The 26,136-nt window shown below is 39.0% G+C and overlaps 1 protein-coding gene across 1 annotated transcript; it reads left to right on the top strand.

Moving 5' to 3' along the window:
* Positions 1-815: 815 nt before the first annotated feature.
* LOC127125865 (probable serine/threonine-protein kinase PBL7) lies at positions 816-3,586 on the top strand. The gene is made up of 5 exons (XM_051054717.1): positions 816-1,172; positions 2,026-2,216; positions 2,344-2,533; positions 2,615-3,006; positions 3,106-3,586. Exons 1-5 carry the CDS (start codon positions 1,073-1,075, stop codon positions 3,370-3,372), a joined length of 1,140 nt encoding a protein of 379 aa, XP_050910674.1. The 5' UTR covers positions 816-1,072; the 3' UTR covers positions 3,373-3,586.
* Positions 3,587-26,136: the final 22,550 nt, after the last annotated feature.

Genomic DNA, 26,136 nt, shown 5'->3' with positions numbered 1-26,136 from the left:
TCAGAGAGTACCACAGGTTTCACGTGAGATGTCTTATATACAAGGGGAGGTTAAAGACGTCTTTTGCTTCTCGGCGTGTAATGTGACATAGGCAACAATCCATGATGTGGATCCAGTATGAGACTCCATAATATAGTTACATTGTACCTTCAACGCCTGGTAAAATGACTTACTATGATTGAACCTTTTCCAGGTCGGTCCATAACATATTTTGTTGAATCTCATCTTTAAAAAGCAAGTTGAGAAGATTTTCGTTTCAGTAAAGTATCTTATTGTATAATTTCTTTCACCGTAGCTTCTTTTAAAATAGAAAGTTTGAAGTTGGGGTTAGGAGTTACTGGCTTTTGTCTTCGTCGATAATCTTTCAGAATAGCTGTTCAATTTAAGCGTTTTTTTAAGTTGCGAGTCTCACATATGAATGCTATGTATTTTTGCAACTTGTTTAAAGACTTTGTGCTTTTGCTTATGATGGTGATTCTGTTTAATTGGATTTCTTATGCTAGTTTGTTATTGTTAATAGGTTTGCTTTTGCTATAAAAAGAAGCAAATGATTATAACTAGATTAAATGAGCATCACATTATTTTTCTTTTTAGTGTTGGACTAATTCTAATAAGTGGCATTAGGTATTTTGTTCATTAGATTCTTAACATTGAGACAGCAATGGGCATACAGTAGTCGCTGGCATGACATGTTAAATAAATAAAGAAACTTAATTCAAAAGCAATTATTTTATTCTCAACCAAAATAAAAAAGAAATATAAAAAAGGAATATTTATATATACAAGATTAGTTTGAAGTAGGTTTTAGGAGACGCATTTGAACCAATCATGAAATTTTTTCCGACCAAAAAAGAAACCAATGACTAAATTAATATTTCAAACTCAAAACACCCACAAAATTTAAAGACAAAAAAACATAGAACATAAACACATGTTAAAAAAAACTGACATAGTCAGAGAAAGAGAAAGAGAGAGAACAAAGAGGTTCTTCTCCAAGTTGCCGTAGCTAGATACCGGAGCACCGTGTTCCGGGTCGGGTCGGGTCGGATATTCGAAGAAAGGAGGAGGAAATATGGGTTGGATCCCATGTTCTGGAAATTCAGGAACCAAGAAGAAGATTGTGAAGATGGAAGTTCAAGATAGTGTTGCTCCTCAGATTAAACCTACCCCAGGTACTTTTCTTTTCTTTTGTTGGTTTTCAACGGTTCATCAATGGGTTTATGGTTGTGAGATGAACCCTATTGAAGATAATTGAGCTTTCAGTGATTTTGTAATATGTATTTTGCAAATTTATCTACTTGCTTTATTTGGGATTTCTTGCAAAAAAAGTGATTTTTTTAAGCTGGAATTTGATGTGATTAATGACTGCAATGTTTTTAGTGATTGACCAAATAGCAGCACGAGCAACATGTACATTTTCCATATACAGATCATAATAACAATGTTAACATGCCAAATTTTTTCAAAAAGATCGTCGTATTAAGCGTTCGATATTAATGTTTGGGACTAAATTGACAGTAGGTGGTTGAATATAGGGGCCAAATTGATAGTAAGTTGCATAATATGACGACTTAATTGATAGTAAGTGGTTATTATAGGGATCAATTTAACATTATAATAGAGTCGGGGACTAATTTGCCTCTTTACTCAAAACCAAATATTAACAAATTTGACATTACTGTCAAGTATCAGCTTGCTTAATTATCCCGATATAGTCAGCCCAACACGGTCGTATATTTAACGATGAAGGTAAAAATATGAGGTCTTTTTTTAATTTTGTTTTCTTTGAGCTCTATGGTTTCTTCTATCGCACAGTATAATCCTAACTCAAACTTGTATGTACCATTGATGTGATTTGGAAAAAAACGTATAATGTGTGTAAAACCAGTTTGCGATTCGTATTATGTCAATATGACATGGTTCCTAGAGATTGCAGTGACATGTGTTGGTTTTAGAAGTCAAAGATAATCATGCTTTAGTATGCTTCTCCCCCTTTAAATCATTATTCATCTCACTTGAGTGCAGGGAAATTGAAGAGGAATTCATCAACAAACTCCAAGGATAAATCTAAAAACGGGAGCGCACAACACATTGCAGCACAGACTTTCTCGTTTCGCGAGTTGGCATCGGCAACTAGAAATTTTAAAGCGGAATGTCTTTTAGGAGAGGGAGGCTTTGGTAGAGTGTACAAAGGGCATATGGAAAGTATCAATCAGGTGAGTATACTTTAACATGGTTTTTATTTGCAGGGCAATGAAATAAATCTTTCTATCCACCTTAACATGGAACTCTTAAAAAGGTTGAGTTTGTAACTTGTTTCGTATTTTCTATCATTGAATATAGGTTGTCGCAATCAAGCAACTTGACCGAAATGGACTCCAAGGGAATCGGGAATTCCTTGTTGAAGTATTGATGTTAAGTCTACTTCACCATCCTAACCTTGTCAACCTTCTTGGTTATTGTGCTGATGGAGATCAAAGGCTTCTAGTTTACGAATTTATGTCGTTAGGATCCTTGGAAGACCACTTGCATGGTATTCATGCATTCTTTTTCTCTCTGAATTTGATACTATCTTCTCGTTGTTGTTTATGGGTTGTATATATTTGGATTGTAGATATATCTCCTGGGAAGAAACGTCTTGATTGGAACACGCGAATGAAAATAGCTGCTGGGGCAGCAAAGGGGTTGGAATATCTACACGACAAAGCTAATCCTCCGGTTATATATCGAGATTTGAAGTGCTCCAACATTTTGATTGGCGAAGAGTATCACCCGAAATTGTCTGATTTTGGTTTGGCGAAACTTGGCCCGGTCGGAGAAAACACCCATGTATCGACGAGGGTTATGGGAACCTATGGATATTGTGCTCCAGAGTATGCAATGACCGGGCAACTCACTCTCAAATCAGATGTTTATAGTTTCGGTGTAGTTCTTCTAGAAATAATCACAGGAAGGAAAGCAATCGACTATACAAAATCTGCAGCCGAGCAGAATCTTGTTGCATGGGTAAGAGAGAAAGTTGTCGGTTTTATGTTTTAAATCGGCCTTTGATTATCGAAGTACTTCATAACGAGATTTGATATATGACTTGGCTTTTGCTTGCAGGCTAGACCATTGTTCAAAGATCGAAAGAAATTTTCGCAAATGGCCGATCCTACGCTTCAAGGCCAGTATCCTTCAAGAGGGCTATATCAGGCCCTTGCTGTTGCAGCAATGTGTGTTCAAGAACAAGCTAATATGCGCCCGGTTATAGCTGATGTTGTCACTGCTTTATCTTACCTCGCTTCACAAAGATACAATCACAATACACAGACAGTTCAAAACTCGCGCCACGCCCCTCGTACTCCTCCTAGAACCAGAAGAGGACAATGATATATGGAGAAATTTCAAATTTGTTGTTTAATTGAGGTCTCAACATGGTTCAAAATATAGGTTAATAGATGTTAATATCAGTGGTCTTTTGTGGTGTTCTCTTCTCAGCTCATAGGATAATGGATAGTTGTGGAAAAACTTTGTGGAATTTTGTTATAGTTTTTGGTATTTTTCTCTTTTTCTCTAAATATTTATTGAAGATCAAATTTTTTTATGTGTGCTTTAGAAATTACGCTAGTACACAACACAACTGAGTCATCAGGTTTTGCAAACTTCATTCACATCATCAATTCCTCTTACATATGCCAATGTGTTTAGAATCAGAATCATCACCAGTATATTTATTCATCTCATAGTTTATGTTCAGGTCACTGTTTTCTTTATTGTTGCAGTTTTGGACAAATACCTTATGCATCAAATTTATTTATTTATTTTTGAAAAAGTGAAAAATATATACAAAACATTATTTACTGCTTAAGATGCCGCTAATTGAGATAAACAAGAGGCAACAACAAACTTTACAATGATCAAAGAAATACAAGAAAAACAACCCAAACAATAGGTACCTCATTCAAATGACTCAACCCACCCATAGAATGAATATAACATGACTATAGTGCAAGATTTTTGTTGAGTACTCTCATACCCCGATTTTGAGCGTCAGCTGTCGCATCTTGAAAAATACGATCTTTTGTGAAGTGTTTGTATGCTCGTGGAAAATGATATCGAACAGAGTTGTTATCGAACTTTATTTATTCCAATAAAGGAAAGGGAAAATATTGATAAAACTCTTGAGAATAAATGATACCCCAATTTTGAGCGTCAGCTGTCGCATCTCGAAAATTACGATCTTTCGCGAAACGTTTATGCGTTCGCGGAAAATGATATCGAACAGAGTCGTCATCAAACTTTATTTATTTTAATGAAAGAAAGAGAAAATATCGATAAAACCCTTGAGAATAAATGAAGATGATCGTCGCAACCATATTTAGGTTCGAGAGTCGATTACGCAAGGAGAAAATATCAATACTCTTCACGTCTGTTGTACTCAATGAGAACCTTTTAGTTGAACTTGTGATTGAATGTTATCTTATGTTAATTTTCTTCGAATTATCAAAAGTGCAAAGGGAAAGAAAAGGGATCACAAAAATGATTTTATTAGGGTGTTTGACGAGATTACGGGTACAAAGCTTCGTAGTTCGGGGAAAAACAAAAAATATTTTTGGTGTTTTTTGTTATAGTGTTTGACGAGATGTTGAAATTCACTCCTACATATCTCCATGTGCGATGGAGAATTCAAAGCTACGTAGTTCTTGATAGCAAATGAGTGTTGGTTGATTGATTTTAGCGAACGAATGTTTAGTTGCATTCAAACAGTTAAACGTTGGCTTGCATGCTCGTGGTGGAGACTTAAGCGCTAGTTTGTATACACATTAAAAATGACTAAATAGTGTCCGTTTGTGAAAAGATCTCGATCGCACGAGGGCGAGAAAATATAGGTTTGATGTGTTTGAATGTTTTTGAGTGATTAACGAATATTCAAACGGTAGGCTAAGTACGACCATCACATGAACATTCGGGAAAGGAGAAGAAAATTACTTTCGCCCCAATCTTTTTCAATCGATTAATTATGAAATTTGTGTGACGAATCAAGTCACATTTCTCTAACGGACGACAAGCATTCGAACGGTAGGCTAAGTGCGACCATCACACGAAAACTTGGGAAATGAGAAGAAAATTACTTCCACCCCAATCTTTTTCATGCATGAAAGAATCAACTTAATTAGTTTATTTAAGAATGTTTTGAAACGATCAACGAATGTTCAAACAGTAGGCTAAGTGCGGCCATAACATGAACGTTTAGGAAAGGAAAATAAAATTACTTCCGTCCCAATCTTTTTCAATCGATTATTTATTACAAAAAGAGTTTCGAAACAAATTATAGAGTTAGTTTGAAGTATATTAAGTTTTGAAAAAATCGACTCGGCGTTGGATCAAAAGTTTTGAAAAATCCACTTAGCGTTGGATAACGGTTTTAACATTTAAAAAAAATTAATTACAAAATTATTACTTATTCATCAATCAATTTCAAATTAGACAAATAAATAACCAATATAAGACATGATAGGGAGTATAATTCTAAAATAACATAAAAGATGAGGGAATAAAGATAATTAACATGGTAATTACACCAAGATAGTAAATTAATTAATTATATTTTATTTTTACTAACTAATTATATTTATTAATTTTAATTACTTTAATTAATTAATAAAAATTTGGTCTCATTATTTAATTAAATTAATTAAGAACTAACTAACTTAATCAATTAATTAAAATAAAATTATGATTAATTAATTGGCATAATATAGAAAAAAAGTAAATGAATTAAAAAAGAAAAAAGGGTTGTTAGAAAATTGGGCTCAAGAGAGGCCCTATCCCAATATTAAAGACCGTAGAAGAATAGAAAATCGGGGTTTAAAAATCAATCAAATGCAGGGCCTAAAAGATATAGGCCCACCCTAGCCTGTCAAACGAGTCAACCAAAGAGCGTTCAGATCAAACACACTAGAGCATCTAAGGGACACATGGACGCATGCATATAGTACCAAAGTGGGGTGGATCCACGCAAATCCCTATCAGTCTTGGAATCAAGGTGTGACAAATGTACAAGGGGAAGAGCATTGGCCAGCCAAGTGGGGGTCATGCTAAGCAAGTGAAAGACACAACGAAAGGGCAAACAGAGAGATAAGTATTCATTTTATTGAAACTACTCTCTCTCTCTCTCTCTCTCTCTCTCTCTCTGCACCCAAACCCTGGACATGCTTTCCTCTCTGGTCACCTTATCAGATCAAACTTGTCGGAGGTAGACGACGACCAAGGGCGGCGCCACCGTCTTCACCGGCGGACTCATCCACAAACACCAAAACCTTATACACAGACCCTAGTTAAAAAACTCACAAATCCAAATATGAGATTCATTTCCTCAAATACACCCTAAACTTACGGATCATGGAGTTAGAGTTAAAAAAACCAAAATCCATTTATGCTAAAATATAGTCCAAATCAAACACAAATCCTCTAAACCCTAATCAAACGACGATCAAATAACATATTTGAAGCTAGCAGAAATATACCCAAACGCATCGCACGCTCGAGCATACAACAGAGTCGCCATCAAACTTTATTTATTCCCGAAGAAAATGGAAAACATCGATAAAACATAGGGAAAGAGAATAACTGGGTAGGTAAGTCGGTTATGCAAAGGGAAGATGTTATCACCCCTTATATCTGTTGTACTCAACGGGAACCGTTTTGATTGTTCTTGCTCGAATGAGTGTTATATCTAAAGATTTACTCGCGAAAGAATAAGGGAAAAAGAAGAGAATAGATAGAGTGCTCAGTGAGGATTATGGCCCTCATGCCTACATATTCTTATAGTGCAATAAGGAATTTAGAGCTCCATAGTTCATATAACTAGTGGTAGGTGTCATACCCCAAAATTTGCCCGTTAATATTACAAGGCATTTTTCAGGACACTCCAACTTATTTTTCAAGGCACTGATCCCAAAAGAACAAAGGCCCAACACACAGATGGCCAAATCCAGAAAATGGCCCAAACTGGCCTGCTCGCTAGGCGAGCAAAACCTTCGCCTAGCGAACCCTTCGCTATGCCACTCGCCTAGCGAAGCTTGCGAATACCAGAAAATTCTGGGCTTCATTCTGAGCCCATTAGGTCACGGAAAAGCATTATAAATACTAAGGATTTCATTCAGAAAAGGAGAACGGAAAAACGGAGGAAGACGGACAGAAACCCTGGAGACCAACTCAGAGAATTCCAAGTAAAGAAACCCTGAAGGCCGCTCATCCGCACCAAGGTTGCCTCCGCCCAATTCGACCCGATTTGCCAATCCAAAGCTGCAATTCCATTGCAAACAGGTTTGCGCATCTCTACTGTTTTATGCTTTTAATCGGTAATCGCTACATACATAAGGCATCATGATTAAATTTTCGGATATGTAATTTGATTTCACATGTGAATCTAAGTATGCCTGAATATCCTGAATGTTTGTCCATGCTATTCCTGTAATTAAATGCCATAAAGTTCAGGATTCTGGAGATCATGCTGCTATCAAACTCAAAACCCGTAGCCGCTCGCTGGCACATCGCTAAGCGAGCCTGTAGCGAGTACTCGCTAAGCCTTCGCTAGGCGAAGCAGGAGCGAACGAGACAGTGGCTGTTTTGTTTCTTTTCTGTTCTACCTTATGTTTATCTAACCAAGATTTATTATAATTCTGCATTATTTGGCCTGACTTTATGACTGTTGTGTTTATTTTGTGGTGCAATTTTCAATCGTACTTTATCTCGATGTTCTAACCCGTGTGCTGAATTGTGTAAAGGCTTACATATTCCCGAGGAAACGGCCGGCTAGGTATTCCACTTTATATGTGGGATACCCTTATGGAGATGGATTCTGAATTACTTAATTTTAATGTGGAGATTCATCCTAAATTACCTAGTTGATTTTTATGTATTGATTTCATCGTTTTTAATGTGGACCTAATTACTTAATCGATTACGGCTATCTAATTAATTGTAAAACTTTGCTTTTAAATATGCGATCTTGGACCTCTCTTTGTTACCCTACGATATTAAGGTATTATGGTCATGTCCCGCGAATGTGAGGATGCACTTAGCAAAGACCCTTCGGTTAAATCATCATAGTCCCTCGAATGTTGCCTTTGTCCCTCGATGACCCTTCGGTATAGCCTACGGTTAAATGATGATCGTCCCTTCGAATGCTAAGGTATCCTTACAAATGTTGCCTTCAATGACCAATCGATGACCCTACGATGACCCTTTTACATCCAAAGGATAAAACTACTTACTTGTCAATAGTAAGGACAATTTTACCCTCATAAGGATAGGAAATGCCCATAAAGACCTTGGGTAGGTATCACTCCTAAATGCTTGCTCACAACTTAAACTACTTTTCACACCTCACACTTTTCAAAACCATTAGAAAATCACCACTTGGCATACATTCGTACTAGAATCATTGTCAAGTTATATTTTTCTAAACAACTTTCAAAATCAAACGAGATAAATACTTTGTATACATTCGTACAAGAATCATTACAAAGTTAAACTCCTTTTTTCAAAACATTTTCTAAACAATTCACAACCACTTTTTCCAGACAAACATAAGTGATCAAGCAATTAAGAGCCCATGGATAACCATGGATACAAAGGGTGCTAACACCTTCCCTTTGTATAATGTACCTCCCGAACCTAAAAATCTAAATTAAGGTCTTTCCTGTTCTTATCCACCTTTCCTTATGGGATAAAAGAAAAGTCGGTGGCGACTCTTGCTAACCGCGACATTTGCTTTCCAAAGCAAAAACACATAAAGTCAGTTCACCGTATGACAAAACTGACGACTCTGCTGGGGATTACAAAGAGAGGTCACCTTAAAAAATCATTTATGTTTTCAAAATTGTTCATTCTTTTAAGGGAATTTTTGAGTGAAAGATCCTACACCCGGATCTAGTGTATCTTAGGTAAGTAGCAATAGATCATCGCGACTATCCGGCGTATACTGGAATGGTTAAAATGATGGCTACGGTTAATGTGACACTTTGGATGTCCTGATGTTCCTCATGTTTACTTGAGGAAAAATTTGGCATTCGCGTGGTGTCATCAAAGCATTAACCAGACCTTTAGAACCCTAATTGACTCATCCTAGCCATTAGAAAGTAGTGAGATAACTGACTTCGGTTCCGACTGGGGTTGGTTGATACTCGATACTACACTCTTTGAGATTAGACTTTAGGGAAGCTTCGGTCAACCACTTGGTGTTGCACTGAAGTGGACTTAAAGGAAGGTCAATGATTTGAGATCCTTTTAGAACCCGGTTACTATTCTAGGACAGGTTGAACCAACCAAACTTCAGTGGGGAGGGTATTTACCTATGGAATTCATGCAAGCCTCAAAACCTAGGAATAATTGTGTGACTTGTTTATGCTTATTATTTGCATAACATCATAACATCATAACATCATAACATCATAACATCATGACATGGTACTAACCATTTCAAGGACTTAGGGATTTAGCTTTGCTCCGTTAAACAGGTTATGGCTTCCAGGAAGACTATCCGGATCAATTTTGTAGTCATCTCTCCTCAACTCAAGGATTTAGTGTCAGAACTTCCCGATCATGCTCAGTTCATCAAGAAACATGGTTCTCTCCTCAACTTGGTTACCACTGGTTTCAAAGAAGATATGATGAGAGTTTTATTCCAGTTCTTCGATCCTAAACATCATTGCTTCACCTTCCCAGATTATCAGTTGGTACCCACATTAGAAGAATTTTCCAGGCTGCTTGGGATACCTATTCTTGATCAAACACCTTTCAGTGGTTTAGAAAAGATTCCGAAGTCTGAAGAAGTTGCCGCAGCTTTACACATGACAAAGTCTGACATTGAAATTAATTGGGTAACAAGAAGTGGAGTTAAGGGTTTACTTGCCAAATTTCTGATAAATAAGGCCCGAGAATTCCTAAAAGTTATGGATGTCCATGCTTTCGAGGATGTCCTAGCATTACTAATCTATGGTTTGGTGTTATTCCCTAATCCAGACCAATTCATAGACATGAATGCTATTAAGATATTCCTCACTCATAACCCTGTGCCTACCTTGCTCGGAGACATTCTGCATTCCCTTCACACTCGTACTATGAAAAGGCAAGGGACTCTCATGTGCTGCATACCTCTATTGTCTAGGTGGTTTATTTCACACCTTCCTCAATCAGTCTTGAAGAATGAGCAAACTCTGAAATGGTCTCAAAGGATAATGTCACTCTCCTATTCAGACATCCGTTGGTGTCCTCATCTCGAAGGAAATGTTACCCTCATTGACCGTTGTGGAGAATTCTCTAACGTACCACTCCTGGGGATAAGAGGAGGTATTACTTATAATCCAACTTTAGCCCTACGTCAGTTTGGTTATTCTCGAAGAGATGGTCCACATGAAGTAATCCTTCAAAGCACTGTGTTCGACTATGACAATGACCCTCAAGGTCTCCGTCAAAAGTTTGTACGAGCTTGGGGCATGGTGAAAAGAAGCACTTTAGGACAGAAAAATTCTATTCCTATGGAACCTTATCTCAGATGGGTACGCGCAAGAGCTCGTGAACTTGTCATGCCATATTTTGCAATCGGACCTCTGATTGTTGAACCAGGAGTTGAAGGAGGTACTCCTCAGATCATTCCTTATCCAGATATGCCTACCGATGTTGAAGAATTGAAGAGATCCTGGATCCAGTTGAGAGAGGAAAGGGATACTTTTGAAGCCCAGTTCTGTGCTGAAAGGAAGAAAGTGTCAGAACTTACCAGCCAGCTTAATGAGGAACGAAGACTCAATGCATATCTTCGCCCAAAAAGAAGCTGTCCCTGGGAGACTTGAGCTTTCATTGTATTTTTATTATTATTTCTTGTAATGAACAATGATTAAAGAAACTATTAATAAAAAATTTCTCTCTTTTTGGTAGTTTACGCAAAGTTAAATTCCAAAAGTCCTTGAAAACATTTCATACATTGCATTGCATAACATAACATTGCATAACAGGTATTCTAAAGGATCAATGTTCTCACGGTCTTCATTGCAAACAGAAAAATGGACCTCGAACAAACTGTCAAAGATCTCCAGACTCAGAATGCTCAATTCCAGGAGTTGATCTTGAGCTTATCCAAAGGGCAGGAGGAACTGAAGGCTCTTTTGCTCGAAAAGAAGAAAGACAAGAAAGCTGTGAGTTACATCAACACGGGAAGAAGGCTTAAAAGACAGGCCGCGAGAGTCAAGTTTGGAATTCCGAATGGTCCAGAAGAGGAGACGGAGAATGATTCAGAGGAGGAGAATGTTGATTTCTCCAACCCTGAGGATGACGATGAAGATTATGAAAATGAACAGTACTCTCCAAGAGATGATAAGTACAAGTTGCTGGAAGAACGTATGCTAGCCATGGAGGGTCAGAAGGCGCCCGGTCTGGATTTCGAAAGTTTGGGTCTGGTCTCCGATGTGACCATTCCTCGCAAATTCAAGATCCCCACTTTCACTAAGTACGATGGTGCGTCCTGTCCTCAGATGCATCTGAGAGCTTATGTGAGAAAGATTCAGCCGCATACCACTGATAGGAAGCTATGGATCCATTTCTTCCAAGAGAGTCTGTCTGGCACACAGTTGGAATGGTATTATCAGCTCGAGAGCTCTGACATCCGCACCTGGACTGATTTAGCAACAGCTTTCTATAAACAGTACCAGTATAACTCTGAACTAGCGCCTACTCGGCTACAGTTGCAGAATATGACTATGGGATCTAAAGAAAGCTTCAAAGAATATGCTCAAAAATGGAGAGATTTGGCTGGCAGAGTCAAACCCCCTATGACCGATCGAGAATTAGTGGACATGTTCATGGGCACACTGACTGGCCCATTCTACAGCCATCTATTGGGAAGTTCTTTATCAGGTTTCACTGAACTTATATTGACAGGTGAGCGTGTTGAAAGCGGCATCCGAAGTGGAAAGATACAGGCGGCTACCTCTGCAAGCACCAAAAGGTCCTATCAGGGGAGGAATGAATCAAATGCTGTGTACGGTCAAAAGGGTCGTAACAAGAAAAATCGTGACCATACCATTGGAGCGGTTACGATTGCAGCACCGCCATCTCAAAGCTTCCAGCCCAAACAAGACAAGCCAAGAAGGCAGTTTACCAGGATCAATATGACCTTGGCACAGGCACTGCAGGAAATGCTAAGGGTAAATCTGATCACCCTCCGAGATCCTCCTACGAAACCCAACACTGCTTCTTCTCGTTATAATCCCAATGCCAGGTGTGCATATCACTCCGATAGCCCCGGACATGATACAAATGATTGCTGGTCATTGAAGAATAAGGTTCAGGATATGATCGAAGCTGGAGAAATTGAATTTGAGCCTCCGGAGACTCCTAACGTCATCACTGCACCTATGCCTAATCATGACAAGGCTGTTAATGCTATGGATGACAATTCTCACATTTCTAATGTAGCTGATTTAACATCTCCTCTCCTGGTCATCAAGAAGAATTTATTGCAAGCTGGTTTATTTCCAGGTTGTGCTGAAAATTGCGATCGCTGTATACTCCGACCCAATGAGTGCTTGAAGTTGAGGAATGGTATTCAACGGCTGATGGATGATCGCACAATTCTCTTCGAAAAGGATCCTAAGGTGGAAAACCCTACTGAAGAAATATCTGTGATTGCTAGGTCCAAAGTTCCAGTGAAGATTACCGCTACTAGAGCGCCTGTGAAGATTACTGCTGAGCCCAAGGTAACTCCCCTAATCATTACTGCACCTGGCCCAGTACCGTATTCCTCAAGCAAAGCCATTCCGTGGAATTATGGAGGTGATGTTTACATCCATGGCGTAAAGCAAGTAGATAATTCTGCTAATCCTAATGACATTGTTGGGACTAGTAAAGTTACTCGAAGCGGAAGGATCTTCTCTCCAGAAATCTCACCTCCTGCCCCTGAAACTCGAGGAAAGGAACCAGTAGTCAACCCTCCTCAGTCAGAGACATCGGTTGAAGTCACTACTGAAGATGCTGCCAAACGAGAAATAGAAGAAGTGCTGAAAATCATCCGCAAGAGTGATTTTGATGTGGTAGAACAGTTGGGGCACACCCCTTCTAAGATCTCGATGTTATCCTTGTTGTTATCTTCTGAATCTCATGCCAATGCCTTGATAAAATTCTTGAGGACTGCTCATGTACCTCAGGAGACCTCCGTCGATCAGTTCGAAAACTATGTTGCTAACCTGACTGTTGACAATGGCCTAGGTTTTTCCAATGCTGACTTGACACCAGCAGGGAAGAATCACAATAAAGCTCTGCTTATCTCCATTGAGTGTAAGGGAATCACCTTGTCTCATGTGTTGATCGATAATGGCTCTTCTTTGAATGTGCTACCGAAAGCCGTGCTCGATAAACTTGACTGCAAGAGCATTGAACTGAAGCCTAGTGACATTGTGGTGCGTGCTTACGATGGTGCGAAGAGTGTTGTCCATGGTGAAGTGGTTCTCCCTATCAAGATAGGACCTCAAGTCTTCAACACTACCTTTCATGTAATGAACATTCGTCCCGCCTATTCCTGCTTGCTGGGACGCCCTTGGATTCATGGGGCAAGTGCTGTAGCTTCGTCTCTCCATCAAAAGCTGAGATATCCAATAGAGGGTAAGATCGTTACTGTGTGTGGAGAAGAAGAGTATATTATCAGTAGTGTGCATACCTTCAGATACGTCGAGATGGATGGTGAATTCTTTGAGACTCCGTCTCAGTCATTTGAAGTAGTTCCTCCGACTAATCCTGTCCTTAAGCCAACTTCCTGTGCGCCCAAGGTTATTCGTGCTCCTCCTACTATGATTTCTCTGAAAGATGCTCAAGCTGTGGTTGAAGATGGTGGTTGTACTGGCTGGGGTCAACTGATCAATGTACCATACAAGTCTGATAGATTCGGCCTGGGGTTTAACTCTGAGAAGATAGTCAAAGATCAGATTAATGCTATAGAAGATGCTGACAGCGACTGCGACCTGGATAGCTGGATTTTCCCAACAATTAGTGACGGACTCAATAATTGGAAGGCTGAAGACACTATCCCGATTTCCTTTAGTCAGGAGTAATTGTTATTGTCTATTTTAGTGTTGCAAATTTTTTAGTTTTTACAATTGAACTTCTTAAAGCATTGTGTCTATGCCCGGGGCACAATAGCTAATTTGTTAAGGGTTTTGTCATTTTCATAAGCATATTCATATTCAATAAATCAATGGACTTTTTGCATTCAAATATTGCGCTCTTTATCTTTCCTGTCATCTTCCAAAAAAGTTATGTTTTCTTACACACACTCGCGTAACGAATTGCAGATCCATACCCACTCTGGATCCTGTTGATAATAGTTCTACTACTGTTCATTATGACTTTGAAAATCCGATCTACCAAGCCGAGGATGGAAGTGAGGAAGATTGTGAAGTACCTGGAGAACTTGCCAGACTGGTACTGCAAGAAGAAAGGACTATACAGCCGCATGAAGAGTCAATCGAAATTGTAAACCTGGGTACTGAAGTGGACAGGAGAGAAGTCAAAATAGGAGCAAGCCTGGAAAACAGTATTAAAGAAAGATTGATTCAGATGTTACATGACTATGTAGAGATTTTTGCTTGGTCTTATGAAGACATGCCAGGATTGGATACTGATATAGTAGTGCATCGTTTGCCAATGAAGGAAGATTGTCGTCCTGTTAAGCAAAAGGTTCGCCGCATGCGTCCTGAAATGTCTGAGAAAATTAAAGCCGAAGTTATGAAACAGTTCAATGCCGGTTTTCTAGCCGTTACTTCTTATCCTCAATGGGTTGCTAATGTGGTACCAGTGCCGAAGAAGGATGGTAAGGTGCGAATGTGCGTAGATTACAGAGATTTGAATAAAGCAAGTCCCAAAGATGACTTTCCACTCCCGCACATCGATGTTCTGGTAGATAACACCGCTCAACACAAAGTATTCTCCTTCATGGATGGATTCTCGGGTTATAATCAGATTAAGATGGCATCTGAGGACATGGAGAAAACTACGTTTGTGACGCAATGAGGCACTTTCTGTTACAAAATAATGCCATTCGGTTTAAAGAACGTCGGGGCAACGTACCAGCGTGCTATGGTGGTTTTGTTCCGTGATATGATTCATCATGAAATAGAAGTATATGTGGATGACATGATAGCCAGATCTCATACTGAAGAAGAACATCTCGATCATTTATACAAACTATTCAAGAGGTTGAAGAAATACAAGTTGAGATTGAACCCGAACAAATGCACCTTTGGAGTAAGATCCGGTAAACTCTTGGGATTTATTGTCAGTGGTAAAGGAATTGAGGTTGACCCGGCTAAGGTGAGAGTTATTCAAGAAATGCCAGTGCCCCGTACAGATAAGGAAGTCAGAGGTTTCTTGGGACGTCTGAATTACATCGCCCGGTTTATCTCCTATTTAACTGCCACCTGCAGACCCATCTTCAAACTACTAAGGAAGAATCAAGAGATGATATGGAATGACGAATGTCAAGAAGCTTTTGACAAAATCAAGAAGTATCTCCAGGAACCTCCGATCCTGATACCACCAATTGAGGGAAGACCTCTAATCATGTATTTGACCGTGTTAGAAAATTCAATGGGGTGTGTGTTGGGGCAACATGACGAGTCTGGTCGAAAAGAGCATGCCATATACTACCTTAGCAAAAAGTTTACCGACTGTGAAACAAGATACTCACTGCTCGAGAGAACTTGCTGCGCTTTGGCTTGGGCTGCTCGCCGACTAAGACAGTATATGTTGAATCATACCACTTTGTTGATTTCTAAGATGGATCCCATCAAATACATATTTGAGAAACCTGCCCTCTCCGGAAGAATAGCGAGATGGCAGATGATTTTAACAGAGTATGATATCCAGTATACTACCCAGAAAGCAATCAAAGGAAGCGTGCTAGCCGATCATTTAGCTCATCAAGCAGTGGATGATTACCAATCTATGAATTTTGAGTTCCCAGATGAGGACGTCATGCTTGTTACTGATTATGAAGAACCTGGACCGGATGAAGGACCCGAACCGGGATCCCGATGGACTATGGTTTTCGATGAATCTTCTAATGCGTTGGGTAATGGTGTTGGTGTTGTAATTATTTCTCCCAAGGGTTGCCATACGCCTTTCACTGCTAGACTATGTTTCGACTGTACCAACAATATGGCCGAGTATGAAGCATGTATTTTGGGACTCAGAGCTGCCATAGACCTGAGAATCAAGTTTTTAAGCGTAAACGGAGACTCAGCCTTAGTAATCAGTCAGATCAAAGGAGAATGGGACACTAAACATCCGAATCTCATCCCTTATCGAGAGCGGGTGTCGACATTAATCCCATACTTTGAAGAGATTACATTCGAACATATTCCACGAGAGGAGAATCAGTTGGCAGACGCGTTGGCTACCATGTCATCTATGTTCAGAGTCAGATGGGACAACGAAGCTCCTAGGATAACTATTGAATGATTAGAAGAACCAACATATTGTCATAATACTGAGGGAGTAGAGGAGAGACCTTGGTTCCACGAAGTGAAAGGATATTTAGAAACTCAGGAATACCCTGAAGGGGCATCCGTCAATGACAGAAAGTTCCTGAGGAAGTTCTCCGCTAAATTCTTTTTGAGTAATGGAGTGTTATACAAACGTAATCATGATTCGACTTTGCTTCGTTGTGTGGATAAAAAGGAAGCAGAAAAGATTATGGAAGACATGCATGACGGTATTTTTGGGACTCATTCTAGTGGACATACGATGGCCAAGAAGATTCTGAGATCAGGGTATTATTGGTCTACCATGGAAGCTGATTGCCGCCATCACTCCAGAACCTGTCACAAGTGCCAGATCTATGCGGATAAAGTACATGTGCCTCCTGCTCCATTAAATGTGTTGACAGCCCCTTGGCCCTTTGCAATGTGGGGCATTGATATGATTGGAGAGATTAAACCTACTGCTTCTAACGGACATCGTTTCATTCTCGTTGCTATTGATTACTTTACAAAATGGGTAGAGGCAACCTCATTCGCTTTTGTCACCAAGAATGTGGTGGCACGATTCATCAAGAATAATCTCATTTGTCGATACGGCATTCCGGAAAGAATTATCACTGACAATGGTACTAATTTGAACAACAAGATGATTACTGAACTCTGCACGCAGTTCAACATAAAACACCATAACTCTTCTCCGTACCGGCCAAAGATGAACGGCGCCGTGGAAGCTGCTAATAAGAATATCAAAAAGATCATACAAAAGATGACAATAACGTACAAAGACTGGCATGAGATGTTACCGTTTGCTCTCCATGGTTATCGCACCTTAATACGCACCTCGACAGGGGCAACTCCCTTCTCTTTAGTCTACGGAATGGAAGCCGTCTTACCTGTGGAAGTTCAGATTCCCTCTCTAAGAATTATGAAAGATGCAGGCTTAGATGAAGGTGAATGGATTCAAACTCGGCTCGATCAGATAAATTTGATTGATGAGAAGAGACTTGCGACTGTTTGTCATGGGCAGATATATCAGAAGCGCATGACCCAGGCATTTAATAAGTAAGTCAAGAGACAGGTATATCAAATTGGCGACTTGGTGGTCAAGCGTATCATTCTACCGCAAGGTGATCCCAGAGGCAAATGGACTCCCACATACGAAGGGCCATTTGTAGTTAAGAAGGTATTCTCTGGTGGAGCCATGATACTTGCTACAATGGATGGCGAAGACTTCCCACATCCCGTGAACGCGGACATAGTTAAAAAATACTACGCATAAAAGAGACCCGCTAGGTCGACGTACCTAGGCAAAAGTAAGGGCATCCCGGCGAACCAAAAGGGTTCGGGCAAAAATTAGGGATAAACATATAAAAATATACACCCGGCAAGTCGAAAACCTGAAAAGGCGGCTTGGGCAAAAAAGGGTATCCTGGTGGACTGAAAACCTGAAAAGGCGATCCAGGCAAAAATTAGGGATTAAAGCGTAAGACTATGTCCCGTTCTCAGTCAGCTTCAACCAAGTTCAAAGGACTAAACAAGCTAATCACTTCCATCCGACAGCAAGGGATGAGATGCTCGAAGACATAATGACAGTAGTGGAATTAAAGTCAATAGGATTTTTTTTCTCTGCATAGCTTTCTCTTTGTTTTCCTGACAATTTCCTCTTACTAGGATTTCTGTCTCCTTGTACACAAATTGCCTGTTTATAGGCCCTCTTTCAAATTCAATACAATTTGATTTCGAAAAAAATGCTGTTGTTTTACTTCCTCTGTTTTGTTTGCGTAAACGTCCATTGATTTAGTTTGAATTAATATATGCATTTGAATATGATCGATGTTTATCAAAAATACATGCAATAGCAATTACTAAAAGACTTCAGGATCGAGGAGAAGGTCTAACCATGCGTTCCAAGGAATCCGGTTGCTAATTCTATTCCCCAACAAAAACCAGCTATTTCCCAGAAAAGGTCGGCATCACCAGACAGACTGGTCATCTCTTTTATCCCCAGCCAGGTCCTGGTGAATATTTCCACCATCAGACAGAAATCAAGTATCCCCAGCTAAGAAAGGGCCATCAATACAAGTATCTCCAACCAGAATATTGGGATTTATTTTCCCCTGGAAGAACTTTTCAGACACATAATTCACTCATGCATCATTCCGCATCATATACATTACATCATTTCATAGCATGCACATGCATGCCATGTTCGCAGGCATAAAACATCTCATGCATCATGACATTGCATGAAACTAACTTGATTTTTCAGGTTAAGCATCCTCCTGATACGGTCAAATAAAGATCCATTCAGACGGGCATCTTTATCGATTACAGATACATCTTTCAGATATACTCCATGTCAACATTCATCCTGACATTCTCCTAATGATGGCATCTCTAAGCCCATCCCAGACATTTATTGTAAACACAACGTATACAAATATTGTCAGACATGGCCTAACGTACGGTTCATTCTGATTTAGCCTAACGTACGGTTCATTCGGATTCAGCCTAACGTATGGTTCCTCCAACTGTTCCAAAACGGTCTAACGTACGACCCATTTGGATGTTCATCCCCTCAGATACGATCTCGCGTATGGTCCATTCCGATCTTTATTCCTCGGATACTACCTAGCATGCGGTACATTCTGAAACGCGGTCTAGCATACGACTACCCTTTCATCCTTAGATGCGGCCTGACAGACAACTCATTCCGCAACTCCAATACGGCCTAACATACGACCCCTTTGGATCTTCAACTCAGATACGATCTAGCGTACGATCTATTCTAATTCCACCTTCCTCAGATACAGCCTAATGGATGACTCATTCTGCAACTCAGATACGATCTGGCGTACGATCCATTCTGATCTTTCGTCCCCAGTGGAGTCACCCGTGAAATCACCCGCCTAATGAATAACTCCTTCTGCGATTCAGATACGGTCTGGCGTCTGACCCATTCTGATCCCTTATCCCCAGCAGCATATAACACTCTGACTCCCCGGCGAAGTCGACAGCCTAATGGATGACTCACCATACGGTCTAGCGTATGACCCGGTATGACACCCAGGTCTTCAGATATCGTCTAATGTACGACGCACTCTGAAGTTCTCATCATCAAATTTCCTGGATGGTATCTTTAAGCCCATCTTCATCAAGACTAACGGTTGATTAACAAGTGGAAATTTTGGGGCATTCTAAGTGTTCAATAATCTTTCACCTCCAGACCACGAATGGCGTACATACCATTTTGATTCTCTCGATTCAAGAAAATTGAACAGGGGCAGCTGTCATACCCCAAAATTTGCCCGTTAATATTACAAGGCATTTTTCAGGACATTCCAACTTATTTTTCAAGGCACTGATCCCAAAAGAACAAAGGCCCAGCACACAGATGGCCAAATCCAGAAAATGGCCCAAACTGGCCTGCTCGCTAGGCGAGCAAAACCTTCGCCTAGCGAACCCTTCGCTATGCCACTCGCCTAGCGAAGCTTGCGAATACCAGAAAATTCTGGGCTTCATTCTGAGCCCATTAGGTCACGGAAAAGCATTATAAATACTAAGGATTTCATTCAGAAAAGGAGAACGGAAAAACGGAGGAAGACGGACAGAAACCCTGGAGACCAACTCAGAGAATTCTGAGTAAAGAAACCCTAAAGGCCGCTCATCCGCACCAAGGTTGCCTCCGCCTAATTCGACCCGATTTGCCAATCCAAAGCTGCAATTCCATTGCAAACAGGTTTGCGCATCTCTACTGTTTTATGCTTTTAATCGGTAATCGCTACATACATAAGGCATCATGATTAAATTTTCGGATATGTAATTTGATTTCACATGTGAATCTAAGTATGCCTGAATATCCTGAATGTTTGTCCATGCTATTCCTGTAATTAAATGCCATAAAGTTCAGGATTCTGGAGATCATGCTGCTATCAAACTCAAAACCCATAGCCGCTCGCTGGCACATCGCTAAGCGAGCCTGTAGCGAGTACTCGCTAAGCCTTCGCTAGGCGAAGCAGGAGCGAACGAGACAGTGGCTGTTTTGTTTCTTTTCTGTTCTACCTTATGTTTATCTAACCAAGATTTATTATAATTCTGCATTATTTGGCCTGACTTTATGACTGTTGTGTTTATTTTGTGGTGCAATTTTCAATCGTACTTTATCTCGATGTTCTAACCCGTGTGCTGAATTGTGTAAAGGCTTACATATTCCCGAGGAAACGGCCGGCTAGGTATTCCACTTTATATGTGGGATACCCTTATGGAGATGGATTCTGAATTACTTAATTTTAATGTGGAGATTCATCCTAAATTACCTAGTTGATTTTTATGTATTGATTTCATCGTTTTTAATGTGGACCTAATTACTTAATCGATTACGGCTATCTAATTAATTGTAAAACTTTGCTTTTAAATATGCGATCTTGGACCTCTCTTTGTTACCCTACGATATTAAGGTATTATGGTCATGTCCCGCGAATGTGAGGATGCACTTAGCAAAGACCCTTCGGTTAAATCATCATAGTCCCTCGAATGTTGCCTTTGTCCCTCGATGACCCTTCGGTATAGCCTACGGTTAAATGATGATCGTCCCTTCGAATGCTAAGGTATCCTTACAAATGTTGCCTTCAATGACCAATCGATGATCCTACGATGACCCTTTTACATCCAAAGGATAAAACTACTTACTTGTCAATAGTAAGGACAATTTTACCCTCATAAGGATAGGAAATGCCCATAAAGACCTTGGGTAGGTATCACTCCTAAATGCTTGCTCACAACTTAAACTACTTTTCACACCTCACACTTTTCAAAACCATTAGAAAATCACCACTTGGCATACATTCGTACTAGAATCATTGTCAAGTTATATTTTTCTAAACAACTTTCAAAATCAAACGAGATAAATACTTTGTATACATTCGTACAAGAATCATTACAAAGTTAAACTCCTTTTTTCAAAACATTTTCTAAACAATTCACAACCACTTTTTCCAGACAAACATAAGTGATCAAGCAATTAAGAGCCCATGGATAACCATGGATACAAAGGGTGCTAACACCTTCCCTTTGTATAATGTACCTCCCGAACCTAAAAATCTAAATTAAGGTCTTTCCTGTTCTTTTCCACCTTTCCTTATGGGATAAAAGAAAAGTCGGTGGCGACTCTTGCTAACCGCGACATTTGCTTTCCAAAGCAAAAACACATAAAGTCAGTTCACCGTATGACAGTAGGAGATGAAAAGAAGTTGTGATTAAGATATGGTCTAAACCAAATGATTAAATGATTTTAACTCCAAAAAGGGATGAAATCTGAACCCAAGAGTAAAACTAACACGAACCGTATGTGGGGTAGCCGGAAGCGTGGTGCCACTATATGGTATGGCCGAAAACAAAGAGAATTAAGTGATTGGTTTCACAACACAAACAACTCTTGGTTCATAAGCTGACACAAGATGGAGCTCAAAGAGATAATGTATTTGGCTTAAAAAGAATAATATATCACATGAAATGAATGGTTCAATGATTTAAGGTAAATGATGGTTCATGAAGGATATGAATGGTGCCCAAAGGCGGAATAAATAATTAGGATTGTGCTTGCCAAGAGTTCGAAACCTTATGCCTACGTATTCCTATCGTGCAATGAGAAAGTCAGAACACTCGTAGTTCGTGGAACTACGAGAACAAAGGAAGAGATTGACAGTGATGAAAAGTATAACCTGTACCAAAAGCATGGTGGAAACAAAAGGTATTTGTCTAAGCAACAAGGACTCACAAGACAAACCCAATTTCAAAGGTTAATTGCAGTGGAAACAAAGAGATAAATGTTTGTCTAAGCAACAGGGACTCACAAGACAAACACAACTTCAAGGGTTTGCTGTAGTGTTGTTTAGTACAAGAAATAGTATATTATTGTAGGGAATAAATAATTTGAAACCAAAGAATAATGGTATATTAGATCCATGAAGGAATAAACTCTGAACCGAAGAGTAAACATGTGTTTTAGCCAAAAAAAGAAGGAATAAAGTGTTTGGTTTCACAACACAAACATCTCTTGGTTCACAGTGGACTGCCGTTATATTGCCCTAAAAGGGTGTGCATGGAATCCAAGAAAAAGTGTTGTTAGATCTTAAAAATATGGGATTGATTGATGAATGAAGAAGTGAATAAGATAGGATTAATAAATAAGATAGCTCACGGAGAATCTGAATTTTCGTGCCTATGTATTCTCACCATGCAATGAGTAAGTCATAGCTTTCATAGTTCAGCCTACTAGGGATGACAACAAGAGACCGAGGCAAGAGAAATGGTATGATAATGAAAGATGAAGAGGACTTGTCAGTCATTGGATATGAAACACACTAAAGTCTACGAGTAAAGGAGAATATGATAAGCAACTAGGTCATTAGTCTCGTACCCAAAGATATTCAGAATGAGTTAATAGAATTCTCCACTCTCATTCATTCTTTACTACTTAAGGCTCGTCGCACGTAATTCTCATCATAACTTTCAAGTTATTAAAGAAGAATCCTTTATGCTTCTTATGATGATGAAGATCTTATTAATCATTTAATTCGAATTGCATTAAAGTCTATGAACAAGGGCGAATACCTTTACCAACTGGGTCATTCGTCTCATACCCAAGGATACCCTAGACAAGGATATGAATTCTCCACTCTCATCATTCTTTGTTACTTAAAGCTCATGGCATACAACTTGAATCCTGATTGATAATTTGTTGGTAGAGTCTTCTGCTTGTTTCACTATTGTTTTGAATGGAGAAACTTGACAACCATGAGATTTGAATTATGCTAAAGTCTATGAATATGGGTGAATACGATGAGCAACTAGGTAATTCGTCCCGTACCCAAAGATATCCAAAATGAGTTAATGGAATTCTCCACTCTCATTCCTTCCCTATTTCTTAAGGCTTATGTCACAAAATGTTAATCTTGATTGACAAGCTCTTGAAGAAACACCTTTGATATGCCTTGTATAATCCACTGTTTGATTTGACTAAGATGCCTTGTATGAAAGTCTGAACTTGAGGCCTTGAGATCCACAACTTACAGGATAATCTTATCAAGTGATCAAGGGATTATACATCATCAAATGATTTAGTTAATTAAAATTTAGTTTGATCAACTTTAATCAAAGGGTTTGAGTTAATTGGTAATTATGGTTAACCTAATCTAAAGGTTAAAATATGTACAAGTTCTACCTAAGTGATCATGCAAATATTAAAGTCAAAGTAATCATCGATTACCAACTATCACATGAACATTAGTTTGGTTAAAATGACTAATTAGTCTAGATATATTCCTAATCCTAAGGAAACACGAATTTTACTAATAAAACCCCAGGGTTAAAATAGTCAAATTACATGGGAAAAACAATTAAGGGATTAACCTAGAATTAAAATCTAATTAAAATTAATTATTTCAATTATTTATAATCAAAACAATTAATCTTAATTAAAATTCTAATTTCTAAGTAATTTTAAAAAATCTAATATGTTAATCCTAATTAATCTAATTACTAAGAAATAATATGGAAAAAACAATTAATCAAACAAAAACAAATAAAAAAGAATGAAATGGGCCTGAAAGGGGGTAAGGCCCTAAACTGGTGGTGCAATTAATGGTTGGGGCATAGACCCATTGAATCAAAGCCCAATTCAAGAATCCCAAAGGAATTGAGGGTGTGGACTCAAAACGTGCAACATTAGCAAATTGTTCAGAGGTCCACTGCAAGGGCCCATCTGGAACCTTGAACAAGAGTGGTAGTAGGTAATATACCTCCCTCTTTGAGCTACCCTATTGTTTAAGCTGCCCCATGATTGGTAGTCGGTAGTTTCATTCCCAGTAGGGTTGATAATCTCATTCCCTTAGAGCCATCACCCCTTCCTCAGTTGAAGTCACAATCCTTTGGAATGATCTATTCCCCAGGAAGCCCCGATCCATTGGAATTTGCAAATCTTCTTCCTCAACTGAAGTTGTAATCTTTTCCTTAGTGGAATTTCCTTTTGTCTGTCCCCACAGTGGTGTTCCTTTATCCCTGTGTGTTTTCTCAACTAATATTACTCCCTTGTGACATTGTTCCTCACATAATTCCTTAGTCATGCATGCATATCATATCATAAGCATTTAGTGGCCTCTTACGGTAAAAAGTTGTGCATGTTTATATTTAAGTCTCTCCAATCACGTCGAGATGAAAATTCCAATATTCATATCTCTGGATTGAAGAAACTTAAATATGGGCATCTATCACACCCTAATTTTCAACCCTAAGATGCCACCATCATTTGTATCATTCGCATGACATCTAGCATCTTTGCATTACTAACCTATTGAAAATACAACAAGATTTTCTACTTTGTTTGTCTTAAGCTAGGGTTTTGCACCAAGAGCTTTCAAAGATTGATCAATAAAGACTTAGCATGAGTTTCAACATTTCAAACTCCTCATCCTTCCCAAGTGATCAAGTGACTTACGTCAACAAGAATCAAGTTCAAGATTATTCCATCTCAAATTCATCAAGGCCAAAGTTCATCTGATACCCTCAACTAGGGTTTTGACCCAAAGTCAACTGGTTGACTTTTTAGCCAATGCATGATCCCAAAGCTGGAAGTATGGTTCAAAGACTTAAAATACATCATAAGTGATCCATTCACATCATCCAATGTTCCCAAGAGATCCCATTCATTAAAGATTGCAAGGATTTGATTCATCTGATACAAAATCTATTGAGGCAAAGTCAAAGTTTGACTTTTGATATTTTTGGTCAACCATGGACTTCTCAACTTAAGGATCATGAAAATATGGTTGATGAATGAATTTTATCAAGAGAAAACAAGAAACTGGAGGTTACTTGCAAAAAGGACAAGACTTGGTTTTGTAAATTTTTCTAAGTTATGAAAAAAATACATGTTTAAGGAGCCAACTTTCCAAGTTCATAACTTCCAATCCAAGAAACCATTTTATTTTCTCCATATCTCAAATGAAAGCTCTCTTTTACATACTACAACTTTTTCCTTGATGATTGATTTCCAAAAAATGTAAGGATTTCAAGTTATGAAGCCATGAAGTTGAATCATTAAGTTGAAATAATTGCAGTTGTAGTTAAATTGAGTTCCACATCGTTTTTGTTATAGTTTTAGTTAGTGTTTAAATAGTTTGTTCAAAATGTGGGTTGACATGAACTTGTGAATGATTGGGCCATAAGTTAAACCAAGTTTTTAAAAACACCCAAATAAACCGACATTGGAAGCCCAAAAGAGGCTCAGCCCAGAAAACACATTAGAATGAAGATTTAAAATAACCCTAATTCTAGAGAGAGATAAGTCCAACTTATCCTGGTTCTCCATCACAAAAGCTACACTCACATTCAGTGTCCTGTCCATCATAAGGGTTTATTCTTGATAAAAAATCATTATCTCAACACAAAGCCTCTCACGTTCAGCTTCTCAAACTTGTATGGTGATCTCCTCATGCTTATCTTGGAAAACCCTTTCAATGGAATTTACTGACGACCCACATACGTCGGCATGGTTTTTTTTGCAGCATTTGGGCTAATTGGCGCGAATGTGATTTCCTTATAGTCAATTAGGTCTTGAACTTTA

The sequence above is a fragment of the Lathyrus oleraceus genome, chromosome 3 (assembly GCF_024323335.1).
Source record: "Lathyrus oleraceus cultivar Zhongwan6 chromosome 3, CAAS_Psat_ZW6_1.0, whole genome shotgun sequence".
NCBI lineage: Eukaryota > Viridiplantae > Streptophyta > Magnoliopsida > Fabales > Fabaceae > Lathyrus > Lathyrus oleraceus.
The sequence above is the reverse complement of the archived record's forward strand: the minus strand, read 5'-3'. Positions and strand labels throughout refer to the sequence as shown.

What these genes read in the sequence shown, in the direction of transcription:
- LOC127125865 (XM_051054717.1), top strand. Translation starts at nt 1,073, where the DNA reads ATGGGTTGGATCCCATGTTCTGGAAATTCAGGAACCAAGAAGAAGATT. An exon ending in ATATGGAAAGTATCAATCAG is followed by an intron (nt 2,217 to 2,343) that starts GTGAGTATACTT and finishes CATTGAATATAG; the next exon opens with GTTGTCGCAATCAAGCAACT. An exon ending in CTTGGAAGACCACTTGCATG is followed by an intron (nt 2,534 to 2,614) that starts GTATTCATGCAT and finishes TTTGGATTGTAG; the next exon opens with ATATATCTCCTGGGAAGAAA.